This window comes from Rhinoderma darwinii, chromosome 4 (assembly GCF_050947455.1).
Source record: "Rhinoderma darwinii isolate aRhiDar2 chromosome 4, aRhiDar2.hap1, whole genome shotgun sequence".
Classification (NCBI taxonomy): Eukaryota; Metazoa; Chordata; class Amphibia; order Anura; family Rhinodermatidae; genus Rhinoderma; species Rhinoderma darwinii.
Genome location: NC_134690.1, coordinates 11,373,413 through 11,393,801, shown reverse-complemented (window position 1 = coordinate 11,393,801; position 20,389 = coordinate 11,373,413). Strand labels below are relative to the sequence as shown.

The window sequence follows — 20,389 nt, the reverse complement described above, 5'->3', positions numbered from 1 at the left end:
ACAAAGTCGCCTGGCCACACACGCACATGCATAATCTATTCTGCCTGTGTGTCAGTCTTCACTGTAGTTCTGGAATTCTATTCATGAACCAGGAGGCACAGGATGAACATCTGTCGGAATGCTGCTGGGATGCTTTTGATCTATGGGGCCCTCATGAAAGTCATGCTCCAGTATTTCGCCTTTATGTTTTTTCCGATACTATAATCATCAATGTGTTTTATTTCAGGGTTGGCTGAGGAGGGGGTGGTAAGACTCATGAATGGATCTGGACCCCATGAAGGGCGGGTGGAGGTGTACCACGAAAAGCGTTGGGGTACCGTGTGTGACGACGGTTGGGATAAGAAAGACGGTGATGTCGTCTGCCGGATGCTGGGATACAAAGGAGCGGAGGAGGTGTACAGGACGGCCAAATTTGGTCAAGGTAAAAAAAAAATAACAGTAGTAAATTGTTGAAATGCAATATTAAGAATGCCATTAAGTAATCTTGTGCTGTGATTGGCTGATATAGTAATTAGCATACACCTCAGCCAATTGGACAATGCAAACTAATTAAAACACTTCTGCAGGTTCTGAGTGGGTGGTGCATGACAAGTCTCTCCTCCTGGCTTGTTATTTCCCTGTATCATGCTCCGCACCCTATAGCCCTACACTAGTTTTGCTTGGAGTCTTCTTTTAACACCACAGTCCACCCGATTTACTCTGGAGTGTTTCTCTGACGTAACTTTATGTATCAAAGTCACACGTGGCCGACCGTGCATGTGTTTTCAATAAGGTGAGACGACTAAGTTGCTGCCAGGTTCCTCTGTCGTCCCCAGGTTCCTCTGTCGTCCCCAGGTTCCTCCGTACTCCCCAGGTTCCTCTGTCCTCCCCAGGTTTCTCTGTCCTCTCCAGGCTCCTCTGTCCTCTCCAGGCTCCTCTGTCTTCTCCCGGCTCCTCTATCCTCTCCCGGCTCCTCTGTCCTTTCCCGGCTCCTCTGTCCTCTCCTGGCTCCTCTGTCCTCTCCAGGCTCCTCTGTCCTCTCCAGGCTCCTCTGTCCTCTCCAGGCTCCTCTGTCCTCTACAACAAAACCTATAACTAGGAGTCTGACACACGAGAATTGGGTTAAAAGATATGAAAGTTTATTGAGACAAATTAAAAATACAAATAATCACATGTATAAAATTAGTAGAGATGTGAACCACAGGAAACAATGGACAGCCAGAACAAATATCTCACAGAACAACGCTGTGCAGACAAACTGAGCACACCTGTGTTAAATAACAGTCATAGTGGTGTACAAACAGCTAATCATGGGACACTTGGTAGGTGCTGGGAGACGAATGCAACAAAGGTATATAGATGTTGGTAATTAATCTGCACAGTATGTCTCAAGCAGTAATGAATCACAGTTACAAAAAGAGCACATGCAGCGAGTGACCGAAGATCAAAAATACATAATAATGAACTGTGCAAATGTGCACATGTCTCTTACCCATGACAGGATGCAAATGCAAATGACTGGCGTCCACCCCGACGCGCGTTTCGGCCCTATAGCCCTACACTAGTTTTGCTTGGAGTCTTCTTTTAACACCACAGTCCACCCGATTTACTCTGGAGTGTTTCTCTGACGTAACTTTATGTATCAAAGTCACACGTGGCCGACCGTGCATGTGTTTTCAATAAGGTGAGACGACTAAGTTGCTGCCAGGTTCCTCTGTCGTCCCCAGGTTCCTCTGTCGTCCCCAGGTTCCTCCGTACTCCCCAGGTTCCTCTGTCCTCCCCAGGTTTCTCTGTCCTCTCCAGGCTCCTCTGTCCTCTCCAGGCTCCTCTGTCTTCTCCCGGCTCCTCTATCCTCTCCCGGCTCCTCTGTCCTTTCCCGGCTCCTCTGTCCTCTCCTGGCTCCTCTGTCCTCTCCAGGCTCCTCTGTCCTCTCCAGGCTCCTCTGTCCTCTCCAGGCTCCTCTGTCCTCTCCATGCTCCTCTGTCCTCTCCAGACTCCTCTGTCCTCTCCAGACTCCTCTGTCCTCTCCAGACTCCTCTGTCCTCTCCAGACTCCTCTGTCCTCTCCAGACTCCCCTGTCCTCTCCAGACTCCCCTGTCCTCTCCAGACTCCCCTGTCCTCTCCAGACTCCCCTGTCATCTCCAGGCTCCTCTGTCCTCTCCAGGCTCCTCTGTCCTCTCCAGGCTCTTTTGACCTCCCAAGGCCCCTCTGTCCTCCCCGGGCACCTCTGTGCTCCCCGGGCACCTCTGTCCTCTCCAGGCTCCTCTGTCCTCCCCTGTCTCCCCTGTCCTCTCCAGTGTTCTCTGTCCTCTCCCGGCTCCTCTGTCCTCTCCCGGCTCCTCTGTCCTCTCCCGGCTCCTCTGTCCTCTCCAGGCTCCTCTGTCCTCTCCAGGCTCCTCTGTCCTCTCCAGGCTTCTCTGAACTCTTCAGGCTCCTCTGTCCCCACTATGCTCCTCTGTCCCATCTGGGCTCCTCTGTCCCCTCTGGGCTCCTCTGTCCTCTCCGGGCTTCTCTGTCCTCTCCAGGCTTCTCTGACCTCTTCAGGCTCCTCTGTCCTCTCTCGGCTCCTCTGTCCTCTCCCGGCTCCTCTGTCCTCTCCCGGCTCCTCTGTCCTTTCACGGCTCCTCTGTCCTTTCCCGGCTCCTCTGTCCTCTCCAGGCTCCTTTGTCCTCTCCAGAATCTCCTGTCCTCTCCAGTCTCCTCTGTCAACTCCAGGCTCCCCTGTCCTCTCCAGGCTCCCCTGTCCTCTCGAGGCCCCTCTGTCCTCCCCGGGCGCCTCTGTCCTCTCCAGGCTCCTCTGTCCTCTCCAGGCTCCTCTGTCCTCTCCAGGCTCCCCAGTCCTCTCCAGGCTCCCCAGTCCTCTCCAGGCTCCCCAGTCCTCTCCAGACTCCCCAGTCCTCTCCAGACTCCCCAGTCCTCTCCAGACTCCCCAGTCCTCTCCAGACTCCCCAGTCCTCTCCAGACTCCCCAGTCCTCTGCAGACTCCCCAGTCCTCTCCAGACTCCTCTGTCCTCCTCAGGCTCCCCTGTCCTCTCCAGGCTCCCCTGTCCTCTCCAGGCTCCCCTGTCCTCTCCAGTATTCTCTGTCCTCTCCAGTATTCTCTGTCCTCTCCAGGCTCCTCTGTCCTCTCCAGGCTCCTCTGTCCCCTCCAGGCTCCTCTGTCCTCTCCAGTGTTCTCTGTCCTCTTTCGGCTCCCCTGTCCTCTCCAGGCTCCTTTGTCCTCTCCAGAATCTCCTGTCCTCTCCAGTCTCCTCTGTCCTCTCCAGGCTCCTCTGTCCTCTCCAGGCTCCTGTGTCCTCTCCAGGCTCCTCTGTCCTTTCCAGGCTCCTCTGTCCTTTCCAGGCTCCTCTGTCCTTTCCAGGCTCCCCTGTCCTCTCCAGGCTCCCCTGTCCTCTCCAGACTCCCCTGTCCTCTCCAGACTCCCCTGTCCTCTCCAGACTCCCCTGTCCTCTCCAGACTCCCCTGTCCTCTCCAGACTCCCCTGTCCTCTCCAGACTCCCCTGTCCTCTCCAGGCTCCCCTGACCTCTCCAGGCTCCTCTGTCCTCTCCAGGCTCTTCTGACCTCCCAAGGCCCCTCTTTCCTCCCCGGGCACCTCTGTCCTCCCCCATCTCCCCTGTCCTCTCCAGTGTTCTCTGTCCTCTCCCGGCTCCTCTGTCCTCTCCCGGCTCCTCTGTCCTCTCCCGGCTCCTCTGTCCTCTCCAGGCTCCTTTGTCCTTTCCAGGCTCCCCTGTCCTCTGCAGGCTCCCCTGTCCTCTCCAGGCCCCTCTGTCCTCCCCGGGCGCCTCTGTCCTCTCCCGGCTCCTCTGTCCTCCCCGACTCCTCTGTCCTCCCCGGCTCCTCTGTCCTCCCCGGCTCCCCTGTCCTTTCCAGTGTTCTCTGTCCTCGCCAGGCTCCTCTGTCCTCTCCCAGTTCCTCTGTCCTCTCCCAGTTCCTCTGTCCTCTCCCGGCTCCTCTGTCCTCTCCCGGCTCCTCTGTCCTCTCCAGGCTTCCCTGTCCTCTCCAGGCTCCTCTGACCTCTTCAGGCACCTCTATCCCCACTAGGCTCCTCTGTCCCCTCTGGGATTCTCTGTCCCCTCTGGGCTCCTCTGTCCTCTCCGGGCTCCTCTGACCTCTTCAGGCTCCTCTGTCCTTCCCAGGCTCCTCTGTCCTCCCCAGGCTCCCCTGTCCTCTCCAAGCTCTTCTGTCCTCTCCAAGCTCTTCTGTCCTCTCCAGGCTCCTCTGTCCTCTCCACTCTCCTCTGTCCTCTCCATTCTCCTCTGTCCTCTCCAGGTTCCTCTGTCCTCTCCAGGTTCCTCTGTCCTCTCCAGGCTCCTCTGTCCTCTCCGGGCTTCTCTGTCCTCTCCAGGCTTCTCTGACCTCTTCAGGCTCCTCTGTCCTCTCCGGGCTCCTCTGTCCTCTCCCAGCTCCTCTGTCCTTTCACGGCTTCTCTGTCCTTTCCCGGCTCCCCTGTCCTCTCCAGACTCCCCTGTCCTCTCCAGACTCCCCTGTCCTCTCCAGGCTCCCCTGTCCTCTCCAGGCTCCCCTGACCTCTCCAGGCTCCTCTGTCCTCTCCAGGCTCTTCTGACCTCCCAAGGCCCCTCTTTCCTCCCCGGGCACCTCTGTCCTCCCCCATCTCCCCTGTCCTCTCCAGTGTTCTCTGTCCTCTCCCGGCTCCTCTGTCCTCTCCCGTCTCCTCTGTCCTCTCCCGGCTCCTCTATCCTCTCCAGGCTCCTCTGTCCTTTCCAGGCTCCTCTGTCCTTTCCAGTCTCCCCTGTCCTCTGCAGGCTCCTCTGTCCTCCCCGGGCGCCTCTGTCCTCTCCCGGCTCCTCTGTCCTCCCCGGCTCCTCTGTCCTCCCCGGCTCCCCTGTCCATTCCAGTGTTCTCTGTCCTCGCCAGGCTCCTCTGTCCTCTCCCAGTTCCTCTGTCCTCTCCCAGTTCCTCTGTCCTCTCCCGGCTCCTCTGTCCTCTCCCGGCTCCTCTGTCCTCTCCCGGCTCCTCTGTCCTCTCCCGGCTCCTCTGTCCTCTCCAGGCTTCCCTGTCCTCTCCAGGCTCCTCTGACCTCTTCAGGCACCTCTATCCCCACTAGGCTCCTCTGTCCCCTCTGGGATTCTCTGTCCCCTCTGGGCTCCTCTGTCCTCTCCGGACTCCTCTGACCTCTTCAGGCTCCTCTGTCCTTCCCAGGCTCCTCTGTCCTCCCCAGGCTCCCCTGTCCTCTCCAAGCTCTTCTGTCCTCTCCAAGCTCTTCTGTCCTCTCCAGGCTCCTCTGTCCTCTCCACTCTCCTCTGTCCTCTCCATTCTCCTCTGTCCTCTCCAGGTTCCTCTGTCCTCTCCAGGTTCCTCTGTCCTCTCCAGGCTCCTCTGTCCTCTCCAGGCTCCTCTGTCCTCTCCAGGTTCCTCTGTCCTCTCCAGGCTCCCCTGTCCTCTCCAGGCTCCCCTGTCCTCTCCAGGCTCCTCTGTCCTCTCCAGGCTCCTCTGTCCTCTCCCGGCTCCTCTATCCCCTCCAGGCTCCTCTGCCCTCTCCAGTGTTCTCTGTCCTCTTTCGACTCCCCTGTCCTCTCCAGGCTCCTTTTGTCCTCTTCAGAATCTCCTGTCCTCTCCAGTCTCCTCTGTCCTCTCCAGACTCCTGTGTCCTCTCCAGGCTCCTCTGTCCTTTCCAGGCTCCTCTGTCCTTTCCAGGCTCCCCTGTCCTCACCAGGCTCCCCTGTCCTCTCCAGGCTTCTCTGACCTCTTCAGGCTCCTCTGTCCTCCCCAGGCTCCTCTGTCCTCCCCAGGCTCCTCTGTCCTCCCCAGGCTCCTCTGTCCTCTCCAAGCTCTTCTGTCCTCTCCACTCTCCTCTGTCCTCTCCACTCTCCTCTGTCCTCTCCATTCTCCTCTGTCCTCTCCAGGTTCCTCTGTCCTCTCCAGGCTCCTCTGTCCTCTCCAGGCTCCTCTGTCCTCTCCAGGCTCCTCTGTCCTCCTCAGGCTCCCCTGTCCTCTCCAGGCTCCCCTGTCCTCTCCAGGCTCCCCTGTCCTCTCCAGTATTCTCTGTCCTCTTTCGGCTCCCTTGTCCTCTCCAGGCTCCTCTGTCCTCTCCAGGCTCCTCTGACCTCCCAAGGCCCCTCTGTCCTCCCCAGGCTCCCTTGTCATCTGCAGGCTCCCCTGCCCTCTCCAGGCTCCTCTGTCCTCTCCACTCTCCTCTGTCCTCTCCATTCTCCTCTGTCCTCTCCAGGTTCCTCTGTCCTCTCCAGGCTCCTCTGTCCTCTCCAGGCTCCTCTGTCCTCTCCAGGCTCCTCTGTCCTCCTCAGGCTCCCCTGTCCTCTCCAGGCTCCCCTGTCCTCTCCAGGCTCCCCTGTCCTCTCCAGTATTCTCTGTCCTCTTTCGGCTCCCTTGTCCTCTCCAGGCTCCTCTGTCCTCTCCAGGCTCCTCTGACCTCCCAAGGCCCCTCTGTCCTCCCCAGGCTCCCTTGTCATCTGCAGGCTCCCCTGCCCTCTCCAGGGTCCTCTGTCCTCTCCAGGGTCCTCTGTCCTCTCCAGGGTCCTCTGTCCTCTCCAGGGTCCTCTGTCCTCTCCAGGCTCCTCTGTCCTCTCCAGGGTCCTCTGTCCTCTCCAGGCTCCTCTGTCCTCTCCAGGGTCCTCTGTCCTCTCCAGGCTCCTCTGACCTCCCAAGGCCCCTCTGTCCTCCTCAGGCTCCCCTGTCCTCTCCAGTATTCGCTGTCCTCTCCAGGCTCCTCTGTCCTCTCCCGGCTCCCCTATCCCCTCCCCGCTCCTCTGCCCTCTCCAGTGTTCCCTGTCCTCTTTCGGCTCCCCTATCCTCTCCAGCCTCCTCTATCCTCTCCAGGCTCCTTTGACCTCCCAAGGCCCCTCTATCCTCCCCAGGCTCCTCTGTCCTCTCCAGGCTCCCCTGTCCTCTCCAGTATTCTCTGTCCCCTCCAGGCTCCTCTACCCTCTCCAGTGTTCCCTGTCCTCTTTCGGCTCCCCTGTCCTCTTCAGGCTCCTCTGTCTTCTCCAGGCTCCTCTGTCCTCTGCAGACTCCGCTGGTAATGGCTTATGTCCCATGAGAAGGATCAGGCCTGTATTTGTTTAGGGGTCTGGGGCCTGTATTCATTTTGTGGTGTAACTAATGGGATCATATGCACTAATTGGGTTTTAAATGCATCCCTGCCCCCGCTCTATGGGTGATAATGCTGCTTATGTGATATAATTATTACCTATTACTGGTGATCCCGGTGTCTGGAGCGGACGTGCAGCCTCTACCCAGCACCAGTGAATGTTCCGCATAATGGTTCATGGGAAAATAAAGAGGAATTTTAAGGAAAGAAGCATCAAAGGGATTTAACCAGCGCTACGCCTGGTTCATGCAGTTATTTTCTAAGGAACCAACGGGCTGAAATCCATCGACTTTTAGGTTTCGGGCAGAGCATCATTCATCTGTGAGCGTCTTAATAGGAGTTAAAGAAATCTGATTTCCCGTGAACCCTGAGACTGGCAGAGGCGTCCGACAGGAATCTTCTTGTCTGCCAGAGACAGTCTCTTGTGTAACGTCTGATTCCCCTGTCTGAGACGTAACCCAGCCATCATCATCATCGTTGCTTTACTTGAGCTGATCCTGAAGTACATTGTGTCTTCTACTCCAGTCACATCCAGAGCTGCATTCACAGCTTTTCTGGTTTTCCGTTAGTTCTCAATCTTCAGAACCGCACACTTTCTTGCCGCCTCCCACTGGCTCAGTGTCTGTAAAGAACATGGTCTTCCGCAGTGCATTGTGGGAGATCTAGCAATCACACCAGAGGTAGGCACAAAAAAAAATAATATATATATATATATATATATATATATATATAACATCTACATCTCTCACAGTCCAATTCAGCATGCAGTGTAACAATGAGTATCAGCCAAGCTTTTAGGGCTGTATCTGTCAGCACAATGCTGAAAGATCCCTAGTGGCAGTCAACAGAATTTTGAATGCTGCTTTGGATGTGTTTAAGGCCCTGAGATCTCAACCAATCTGATTGTTCACATGGCTACATTTTTAATAACTGAAAGAAAAACAAGCAAGCGGTGAGAAAAGTTCCTAGTATTCCAGATGCCTGTGCTGGATACGAAAGACCCCCCCCCCCCCCTTATTTCCTTAGGTTGAATACTCCAGTCACATCCAGAGCTGCAGATAGCATTCTATTGTTTGCTTTTGGAAACATCTTGTAGTTTACCTGCCCTGTGCAGTCAGCCTCATGACCTAATGGCTTAGCTCTATGTGTTGTAAAATAATCTGAACTCCCAAAATTCACTGCTCTCTAGAGGCAAGAAACTAATTGTGAAGGCAGCTGTGGATGTGAATGGAGAAGAAAGTTTATAGTTCGTGAAACCAGACACAAAAATATCCTATAGAGGGTTTGGGGCCATTTCAACCCACAATGATAACATAGAACCAAGGGGTTTTGTACCTGGTTTTAACATGTCATGTTTGCCTTGTTTTGGGTCTGGGGGCGAAATCTCCCATCTATGACTGGCCCATCAACATTGCCTTGGAGAACCTAAGAACTAAGAGAGGTGGTTCCCAATTTTCTTCTGGCCACAAAACCCCAATCCCCAGAGCAGGAGTTTCGGAGCAGAGCGCTAGTATAGTATATGCACTTCAGTGGCACGTCCAACAGAGGGACTGGGGATTCCACTCCTAGAATCAATAAAGCTATCTACAGGGAGGGAGGGTGTAGCCAGGGGCGTAGCTAGAGGCTCATGGGCCCCGATGCAAGAATTCTTACTGGGCCCCCCCCCCCCCGCAAACTTCTCATGGCCGACGGTCCACTTTCAGCTGCATCGCTGGGTCTCCTAAGTGACCCAACAATGCAGCACTAGCAGCCGGGGGCGTCACTAAGGCTGGGTTCACACACACTATTTACGGACGTAATTAGGGCGTTTTAGCATTGAATTACGTCCGAAAATGCGGCTCAAAAGCGTCGGCAAACATCTGCCCATTCATTTGAATGGGTCTTAGGGTATGTGCACACACACACTATTTACGTCCGTAATTGACGGACGTATTTCGGCCGCAAGTCCCGGACCGAACACAGTGCAGGGAGCCGGGTTCCTAGCATCATACTTATATCCGATGCTAGGAGTCCCTGCCTCGCTGCAGGACAACTGTCCCGTACTGAAAACATGATTACAGTACGGGACAGTTGTCCTGCAGCGAGGCAGGGACTCCTAGCGTCGTACATAACTATGATGCTAGGAGCCCGGCTCCCTGCACTGAGTTCGGTCCGGAACTTGCGGCCGAAATACGTCCGTCAATTACGGACGTAATTAGTGTGTGTGCACATACCCTCACGATGTTCTGTGCCGACGGTCATTTTTTTTTACGCATCGCTGTCAAAAGTCGGCGCGTAAAAAAGTGCCTGTCACTTCTTCAGACGTAAATGGAGCCGTTTTCCATGGACTCCATGGAAAACCAGCTTCAGTTACTTCCGTAATGGACGCAGCAAAAGACGCCTCCACATGCCAAAAATTACGGTGCTGTTTTCTCCTGAAAACAGCACAGTAATTTCAGCCGTAACGGACGCTGCCATGTGAACATACCCTCAGGGCTTAAAATGTCCGGGAAATAGCCCCAATACATATGTGTCCGCCCCAAAAAAAAGTGTGTATATGAGACAGCATAGCATATCTATAGCACTACGACCCTATAAACTATGGATAGGATTAGATACAGTGGCTGAGCAGACAGTATCACACATGATAGGATTAGATACAGTGGCTCAGAAGGCAGTATCACACATGATAGGATTAGATACACAGCTCAGCAGACAGTATCACACATGATAGAATTAGATACAGTGGCCCAGCAGACAGTACCACACATGATAGGATTAGATACAGTGGCTCAGCAGACAGTATCACACATGATAGGATTAGATACAGTGGCTCAGCAGATAGTATCACACATGATCGGATTAGATATAGGGCCCAGCAGACAGTATCATACATGATTGGATTAGATACACAGCTCAGCAGACAGTATCACACATGATAGAATTAGATACAGTGGCCCAGCAGACAGTACCACACATGATAGGATTAGATACAGTGGCTCAGCAGATAGTATCACACATGATAGGATTAGATACAGTGGCTCAGCAGACAGTATCACACATGATCGGATTAGATATAGGGCCCAGCAGACAGTATCATACATGATTGGATTAGATACACAGCTCAGCAGACTGTATCACACATGATAGGATTAGATACAGGGCCCAGCTCGCTGACATTGCGTCTCCAGCGCTGGACCCAGGATAGGTAAGAATAATAATTTTGCTTCTTTATGTGTTACTGGTTATTTTTGTGTGTTTGTGGTTTTTTTACAGGTTCGGTTGTTGGACTTCGGATTCGAGGACTTCAATGACGGCGTTTTTTTTATTCTCAATAAAATGGTTAATGAGGGTTGTGTTTTTTTATTTCAATAAAATATTTTTTCTATGTGCTTGTATCTTTTTAAACTTTATTATCACCGCCTTAGTAATGGCCGCTGGCTGATTGACAACCTCCATTACTAAGGCGGGGCTTAATGTTAGCCGGTGCAGAGGCTACACTAACCCCCATTATTACCCCGGTACCCACCGCCACCAGGGGTACTGGGAAGAGCCGGGTACAAACCAGTACCCGACCATCTGTAGTGACGGGCAGGCACCGGGGTGGCCGCAGGCTGGTAGTATTAGGCTGGGGAAGGCCAAAAACAGTGGCCCTTCCCACCCTGGTAATGCTGCCTGCTGCTGCTGTGTTGTATCTGGCTGGTTATGAAAATTGGGGGGGACCCGACATCGTTCTTTCCAATTATTTTTTTTTTTTTTTTAAATGACGTGGGGTCCCCCCCATTTTTATAACCAGCCAGATACAATAAAGCAGCAGCAGCCTAGCATCACCAGGATGGGAAGGGCCACTGTTTTTGACCTTTCCCCTCCTTATAATACCAGCCTGCGGCCACCCCAGTGGCCGACAATCACTACAGATGGTCAGGTACTGGATCGTACCCGGCTCTTCCCAGCACCCCTGGTGGTGGTGGGTAACGGGGTAATAATGGGGGTTAGTGTTAGCCTCTGTACCTGCTAACACTAAGCCCCGCCTTAGTAATGGATGCTGTCAATCAGCCGGCGGCCATTACTAAGGCGGTAGTAATATAGTTTAAAAAAAAAAACACAAAGACATAGAAAAAATATTTTATTGAAATAAAAAAAAAAACCCCACACAGCCCTCATTAACCATTTTATTAATAAAAAAAAAAAGCTGTCATCGAAGTAGTCCTGGAATCCGCCGTAGTCCAACGACCGAACCTGTAAGAAAACACACAAAAAATGATTAGTAACACATGTGGTAGGGTATGTGCACACACACTAATTACGTCCGTAATTGACGGACGTATTTCGGCCGCAAGTAGTGGACCAAACACAGTGCAGGGCGCCGGGCTCCTAGCATCATACTTATGTACGACGCTAGGAGTCCCTGCCTCGCTGCAGGACAACTGTCCCGTACTGAAAACATGTTTACAGTATGGGACAGTTGTCCTGCAGCGAGCCAGGGACTCCTAGCATCGTACATAACTATAATGCTAGGAGCCCGGCTCCCTGCACTGTGTTCGGTCTGGTACTTGCGGCCGAAATACGTCCGTCAATTACGGACGTAATTAGTGTCTGTGCACATACCCTAAGGCTTAGATACAGGGCCCATGTGTGATACTGTCTGTGGGACCCTATATCTAAGCCTACCACAAGGTAGGCTTAGATACAGGGTCCAGCAGACAGTAATCTTATACAGTATAAGATTACTGTGTGCTGGGGCCCTGTATCTAAACCTACAGTGTGGTAGGCTTAGATACAGGGCCCAGCAGACAGGATCACGCATGGGCCATGTATCTAAGCCTACCATGTGATTGGCTTAGATACAGGGCCCAGCAGACAGGATCACACAATCTGTGATCCTGTCTCATGGGCCCCCTAAGCCTGATACATCGTAGGCTTAGGGGTTGTGCAGTCCCTAAACATTGATGGCCTATCCACAGGATAGGCCATCAATAGCTGATGTGTCTCTCGGGACCCGCAAATCAGCTGTTTTGAAGGGGCCGCAGCACTCGTACGAGAGCTGCTTCCCCTTCATTTCACTACTCGCTCACACTGTGAATCGCCGACACCGATTCACAGTGTGACCGGAATGAAGTGACAGGAATGAAGGGGAGCAGCTCTCGTACGAGTGCTGCGGCCCCTTCAAAACAGCTGATTGGCGGGTCCCGGGAGTCAGACCCCGCCAGTCAGGGCTAAGCTTACCTTCCTCTTCGGCCGCGGCGGGAGTTCTGTAGTCTCGATGCTGTGCGCGGCGGCATAGCGCTGTGACGTCATGCGCTGCGCACAGCGCTTGACGTCAGGACCTCCGCTGCGATCCGGAACCAGGAAGGTAAGTAAAGTATGTTACTATAGTAACAGGAGCCCGCGGCCCGAGTTACTATAGTAACTTTTTATTGATGTGGTGCGGGGGGCCGTGGGCCCCCCTGGCTTCGGGGCCCGGTCGCAATTGCGACCGCTGCGACCCCTATAGCTACGCCAGTGGGTGTAGCGCTGTCAACAGGATGGGGTGTGTGGGGCGCAACCTACTGGGGTGCACTAGCTACCAAAGGCTGTGTGACGGCATGAAGGAGCGCCGGAGCGCTCCTCGTTCAGACTGCTCTCTCCTCTCCTGCTGTAGATAATGCCACATAATCTCCCTGTAGATAGCGCCACCCCACTACCCTGTTAATAGAGCCAATGTGGCTCCCTCTAGGAAGGGAATTGCCGTCGCTCTGGTCTGGGATTCCGCTGCAGGGGGTGCCCCTGATGTCACTGCCCTTATATGGACAGTGAAGTCAGGTGCTCTGTCTATGAGCGGAATCCGAGGCCAGAGTAAAGGCAATTCTTTGGCTGGGGATTCCGCTGCAGGAGGTGCCCTGCCGTGACGTCACTGCCCTTATATGGACAGTGAAGTCAGGGGCTCAACCTATTGCCCGAGTAGTGCACATGACCCCTTCATCTGACCTCAAAATTAATTCCGACTCCAAAATGTATTCAGATCCCAGACCATAAACTCACCAAATTAATTCAAAACCCAGACTTCAAACCCCAAAAATTAATTCAGACTCTAAAAATCACGCAAATCATGGTCACCGTGGATCTCCAGCCTAAGAAAGCCATATGGCCGTGTCCCATAAGTACTCATACGTGCGGCCGAGCCACGAAGCACTGCACTCTCCGCTAGAAACTTTAATTCTAGAAAATACCTCCATAATACGCCGTGTGATCATACGTGTCATGGAATCGGTGAGAAAAGACCTACAGGCTGAATAGTAAAATATTCCAAGCCTAAAAACATTAAATACGTATTAGTAAAAACAACAGTCCCATAATGGGGACTGTCAAGACTTACGCTTATTTATGAGCTCTAACCCTGATGTGAATGAGACCAATTATCCAGAACGTGAATTCTTGAAAGGTCAAAATCTATAACCAAAATTAAAGGAAACGTTTTTATAAAATGTTTGAAAATGTCTCCAGTCACATCCAGAGCTGCATTCACAACACTCCTGTCTGCCATTTGGTCGCAGATCAGAGTACTTTGCCTGGTGCCAACGTTACCGCTACCATAACGCACCACAAGCAGGCAGGTAGATGTGAGGTTCTTGGGAATGCAGCTCTGGATGTGACTGGAGTGACTGATGATGTTACACAAGATCTCATATATGTCTATGAAGATGATTGGGATTCAAGGTGCCACTTTTCATGTTGTCTAGACTTGATACAATTATAACAAACTCTCAGCTGTGAGAAGTTTTTGGTCTGTACAAGAATGTTCCCATTGACTGACAGCAAGCAGAGGGCTTACAAAATAGTAAGAAATTAAAACACAAAGTCAAATAGAAAGTTGTAAAAAAAAGTTTTATTATACAATGATTAAAAGGATTGTCCCATTGGGACATATGCCACTCTAGGAGGGTCCGCTGCTTGAGGGGGGTCCTTGCTCTGAGTCTGACCATGCAGTACATGGTTGCTCATTGATTTGAATAGGTGTCATGTGATACCACATTTCACCTGTAGTGGCAGCACTGAGCATGCTCCGGTGATAACTGCTGATCTCCGGCTGGCCATAGATATTGGATCTTCTGACAAATTATCAAATATTCTGGATTATTGGAAGGTCCTAAAAAAGTAAATAAATCTCACTGGTAGATGGATAAAGAACTGCCGGGATGTGAGATACCTCTAATGTGAATGCTACATCTCCCACAATGCACTGCAGAGAGCATGTTCTTTACAGACCCTGAATCAGAAGGGGGCAGCAAGGAGGTGTGAGGTTCTGCAGCCTGAGAACTACCCGGAAACTAGAAGAGCTGTAAATGCAGCTCTGGATGTGACTGGAGTGGAAAACAATGTAACTCAAGTCAGTACAAGTAAAGCATTGATGATGAGGAGGATGAGGATGATGATGATGGCTGGGTCATGTCTCAGACAGGGAAATCAGACTTTACAGAAGGGACTTTATCTGTCAGACAAGAGGAATCATGCCGGGCGCCGCTGCCAGTCTCCAGGATCACGAAGCAGAGAAGGGAAATCAGATTTTTCTTCAACTCTCATCCAAGAAAATCTTCTGCTATCACTGCGGAAGAAAAGCTGCATCCCACATTACATGGCAGTTCTGGAAACAAGCGCCGGATTATCAAACGTTCTGGATTATGAGGCGTTCTGGATTATCAGGCGTTCTGGATTATCAGGCGCTCTGGATTATCAAACGTTCTGGATTATCAGGCGTTCTGGATTATCAGGCGCTCTGGATTATCAAACGTTCTGGATTATCAGGCGCTCTGGATTATCAGACGTTCTGGATTATCAAGCGCTCTAGATTATCAAACGTTCTGGATTAAAGGATGTTCTGGATTATCAGACGTTCTGGATTATCAAACGTTCTGGATTATAGAAGTGTCTCAGTACTGTGAGCAGAGCTGCCTGAGCTCCAGTACACAAGAGGTTACAATCTATAGGATTATAAGTGTGCGGCTCGTGTTTTATCACCGGCTGCCCATGTGGGAATCATTACGTCCTGGGCTACCCATGGATGGCAAAGAACATGATAGGGGTTATCCTTCCATGTAACGAGCCGTGCAGCTTTCAGAACTTTCTCCCGGGTCTTGATGTGATTAGACTTCCGATATGTCGGGTTTCCACATCAAGGAAAGAACAAGAGATCTCCCAATGTGAGACCAGATCATGTTAACCCCTTGTGTGCCCTCCCAGGGTGTGAGTAAGGATCTCCGCAATACCTCAGCACACTGCTCTCCTGAAATACTCTGTGCTGCGGGGGGTACTCTGCTCCTTCCACTATGTAACTCTCAGCCTGTGCCTCTTTAGTGCCCCCACACAATGAGGAGGCCACCTTTGTGCCCCGACACCGTAAGGATACACCTTTAATACCCCATTCAATTAATAATGCCCCTTAGTGTCCTCTTTGTGTGGCACACAGTAATAGTGCCGCAACATAGTGATAATGCCCCCTTAGTGCCCCGTCCCAAAAATGTTGCCCCCTTAGTTGTCCCCCCCCCCCCACAGTAACAATGCCCCCTTTGTGCCTGCTTAGTGACTCCTCACAATAATGGTGCCCCCACACAGTAAGGATGACCCTTTAGGGCCCTCGCACAGTAAGGATGCCCCTTTAGGCCCCCCCCCGCACAGTAAGGATGCCCCTTTAGGCCCCCCCCCCACACAGTAAGGATGCCCCTTTAGGGCCCTTGCACAGTAAGGATGCCCCTTTAGGCCCCCCTGCACAGTAAGGATGCCCCTTTAGGGCCCCCGCACAGTAAGGATGTGCCTTTAGGGCCCCTGCACAGTAAGGATGTGCCTTTAGGGCCCCTGCACAGTAAGGATGCCCCCTTAATGCTTCTCCAGACAGAAATGGTCTCCATTAAATAAATAAAATATATACTAGAATTTTAGGGAGAATAATGTATAGCTGAAAATTCACAGTGCCCATATTGAGCTAATGACCCCCTTTTCGGGACCCCTAACCACGGAATGCCGTGTCTTATATATCTTACATATGGTAAATGTACATGTTACAAGTGTTTGATTAGTGTGGAGACGTGCGGAAAATGTAAACCACACAGCTCGCCCGCGCTCGGATGTAGATTTCCTCCTCAGATAAGGATCTGGGGCTGAACTTAACATGTGGAGCGGGGGCTGATTACAAACAACTGCTGGGATGACTGACAGCTGCACGCTGCGTGTACGGCGCTCGCTGCACAACGTCTTTGTACTATTTGTCATATCTAGTTTGCAATCTTGTGAATAGAAATATATTTATACGGAGAGGAGACCGCAACAGCTTCACATAAACAAATTGGCATGAATTGCGTGGTATGTGCAGGGGCGCAATGAAGGGGGGGGGGGGTCCTAGTTCCTGGAAACTCCAAACTGTTTGGGAAATATCCAGTTAAAGGCTGAAATAATTTCTGTCACCACTAGGGGGAGCTCACTGCATACGAATTTACTATTTAGTTTAATGAGAGTTCGAAAAATCCCTATGTAGTGAGCTCCCCCTAGTGGTTGCTGCAGGAGGACATAATTTATCAGGTTACACTTTGGATGTGTGAAGGGAATGACATTAATTTGCAATGACCCTCTTAAAGGGATTTTCTGTAGCTGACATGTCCTAAAAAAAAACATTCCAGGGGGCCCATGGCTGGAGTCCTCACTGATCTTGTCAATAAATGGGTTCTATTCTCAATCCTCGGTTCAGACGGGTGACTACGTATATCATAAACTTTCATTGCAAAGGAGAGTGACCCCACATGTTCAGCCACGTCTCATAAGAAATTAGCACTGGGACGTCCCTTTAAATGTGGTCCGTAGGAGCATTCATACCAGGCTGAGTTTTCTTCTACTCATTATAGAGAAAGGAACAGCAATCAGATGACAGCCGCTCCTTACTGTCTTTTTCTTACAGATCTGTAGAAAGCTGCCGATTTTTTTTTTATTATTCCGTTATAAAATATATTTTTTATAATATAATTCAATAACTGTTGGGACCCCTTATCTGTTTTTACTAGTACAGACCCTTTTAAATGAGGGGATCTATGATTAAGCTAGTGGGTGCACTTACAACCACTGAGGCCCCCCCCCCCCCCCCAAGAGGCAATCCAGGGTGTGAAATGTGGGTCGCTAGAAACAAATATGTCTCTCTTATGTCTTTGTGGCCAGTCAGGGGTACCAAGAAGTTGTAACCGGGTTTTCCAGACGATAAGAATGTCACAGTTAATAAAGTTGTTCTTTTTTTCTCTGAAAAACACTCTTATTGGACAGCCATCAAACCAGATTTGGGGTTCTTTTTGCAGGAGTTCCCACCAGGTCGGGCTGCAGGCTGTTACAACCGTTCCACTACGGGTCACTACGGGGCTACTACAAAGCTTGCCCTGTAAATAGGGGACTTTATCATCAGTCACTTCTCCACTCCATGCCGTGGGTGTTAGTATCATGGCACACGACGCTAGCAGAGCACCGTTATCATAATCTCGCTGACATGGGATCTAAACTTTATTACGACAGCTTCACAGCTCCAGAGTGGCCAAAATGGCTTAATGAGGCCAGAATAGCGCCATATATCACACTCCTCATCTCCATATACCACACTCCTCATCTCCACTCTTTCTCGACTCAGTACTTTGAGAGCCAGAGGGTGCAATTTCACCCTCTGGCTCATCTGTTAAATAGGATCCTATACATGGAAGGGTAGGTCCTAGGACTATACTGTACATAGATCCCATCATCTCACTTCTTCTTGACTCAGTACTTTGAGAGCCAGAGGGTGAAATTTCACCCTCTAGCTATAGGATCCTATTTAATAGATGAGCCAGAGAGGCAAATACGAGAAGAATACTGTACATAGATCCCATCATCTCACTTCTTTTTCTTATTGGGTCTCCAGTTATAACTGTTTTGACTGAATTAAAGGTTCCCGGCCGTTACTTTTTCCTCTCTTTCAGTACACAACGTCGCTGGGAGGTTTTATATAGTGATCGGTAAAATAAACTTTAATCAGAGCATTGCTTATACTTAGTGATTGCTCAGTAATGAACGCTGCGGGGTGCGGGAGGAGGTGACAGAACTGTCAGTTACATTAAAAAAAGGGGAAAGGGACCCCGAAAAGCACCAAGACCCTCAAATATCTTAATGTATTTAATGAGTAAATCTGTTTGTTTTATATATGGCCTGAGGAAGACGCTTGTCCAGTGTCGAAACGCGTAGTCCTTATTCTTATTTCTATTAAATCAAGTACTTTCGTTTACTTTGCTTAGTCTCCGTGCTCCTTTGATCTTTATTGTAGCAGCGCCGTTTATGATCCATTTTTTTCCTGCTTTTTGTCCTCTGATTGGGTCAGACATTGACTTACAGGGTAGTCACCTATAGGTGGCACTAGAAAGACAGCTTTCCTTCCGATTTTGCATGCTCGGTGCACCTAATGGTTGTATGCAGCTGAGGAATCTGACTTATTATTATTTATGTTACTTATATAGCGCCAACATATTCTGCAGCGCTGTACAGAGGTTCTACTCACTGTCTGTCTCCATTGGGACTCAACATCTAAATTCCTTATCTGTATGTTTTTGGGGTGTGGTAGAAAACCACAGTACCCGGAGGAAACCCACGCAAACACAGTGAGAACATTCAAACTCCATGCAGATGTTTTTCTTGGTTGGATTTCAATCCAGGTCCGCAGCGCTGCAAGGCAACAATGCTAACCACTGAGCCACCGTGCTGCCGTATGACATGTTGACGTCACATAAAATGTTAAAACTGGAAGATCCCTTTAAGCCACTGGGTTGGTCACCCTCTAACCATTCCCGAAAGGCTTCAGTAACTTCTTGTTAGTTGTGACAAGAGATGAGTAAATTTGGGTATAGATTCGGTTGAATCGGCCGTCAGATTAGATTTGGCCTGAAAAATTTAGTCGCAAAACGAAAGTTCCCCGACTGCCCTGAAAAGTTGTGTATGACACTCTGAGGTCTTCTAAGACTGTATCCAACCCCTTTCTAGCTTTTTAAAGGCAATCTACACCTTTTTTAACTCTTTGAGATTCAGCTGCTTTGTATTCTCTATACAGAGCGGCTGTATCTAGTGCTATTCACTGAATCCGTCAAAAATTATACTTTTTTGGGAAAGATTCCTGCCGGTGTTTATACACAAAAGCAATGAGTTGCGTCACTGGGATTTAAATTTGAATTAAAATGTATTTATTTGAAAAACAATTGTCACTTAGATACAGACTGAAGTATAACGGCTCGAAGAATAACAATGTGACAATTCTCGGTGGCACTATTATTAGCAATTAGATATATGCAAAACAATGAGTGACCTCAAGTCCGTGACGTCTGTATCAGCGTCACTCTATCAGCAACAGGATTAATATTATTAAAGAAGATTTGTGAATGATGTGATGAAGATTGGTGATTCACAAAATAATATAAGAATTGCATAGCTGCAGCAGCAACCACTAACAGCAATGGCTGCCGGTCTAACTAACACACTGACACTGACTGACTCCTATCTCTCTCTATCAAATTATTGTAAATCTATCTATTCTTTTCTCCTCACTATGAAACACTCACTGACACTAATCCACTATCTATCTGTATTCTGTGTTTTACTATCTCTCACTCTCTGTCTGACATCATCTCTCTCCTCTCTGTATTCCCAAAAAGCACCAGCATTTCCTGGTTTCACTTTTTATTGTGGCTATGACTTATATGACTGTCATCCACTGAGTCATCCATGTCTCACACCTATACTGCTCATGAATGGCTGTTCTATGGGGAGGACGGCCTGCAAGGCATTATGGGTAAGCACGCCGGGCCGCCCCCTAGTCCTGTAATCTTTTCTGTTTCTTTGACTTCTTGCAATCTGTAAAAGTGTTGCTGCCATTTTGAGCAATTTGTGCGGGAGGAATCCAAAAAGATTCGGTCTCACGAAAATCCAAAACTTTTGGGAAATTGGTAACGAATTTGATTCAATCAACTCTAGTGGTGGCCATACATTGAAAGCGATGGAATTTGATTATCATCTCGGATCAGAGGCCGGTTGTAGCCAAAGGAAGTCCAGCTTTTAAATGTTTGTCGAGACCCCTTATGTAGATTATCAGTAGAGGCCTGACGTTCCTAAATGATGGGAAAATCTAGAAACTGCCTAGAACTATAAAGTTGATTCTTGTGTGGAAATAGCCATGAGCTCACATCCCTGTATGAGCTATTGCCCATTGTGTGTCACACTTTGGTGGCCGTCTGACTCGAGAAAGGGCATTTCCATAATTCCTTGCTTAGCTCTTCAAGGTAAATCTTGAACACTTGTTTGAGTGAGGGTCAGGGCATACAAGACAAGAATATCCCACCTCGCAG

The 20,389-nt window shown here is 50.2% G+C and overlaps 1 protein-coding gene across 1 annotated transcript in view; it reads left to right on the top strand.

Moving 5' to 3' along the window:
* Window positions 1–20,389, top strand: part of SCARA5 (scavenger receptor class A member 5) — a 386,619-nt gene that overhangs the window by 358,819 nt on the left and 7,411 nt on the right. Inside the window, exon 8 of the mRNA XM_075860822.1 lies at window positions 227–421. Within this exon, the coding sequence (XP_075716937.1) occupies window positions 227–421 (195 nt within the window). The remainder of the gene's footprint in view (window positions 1–226; window positions 422–20,389) is intronic.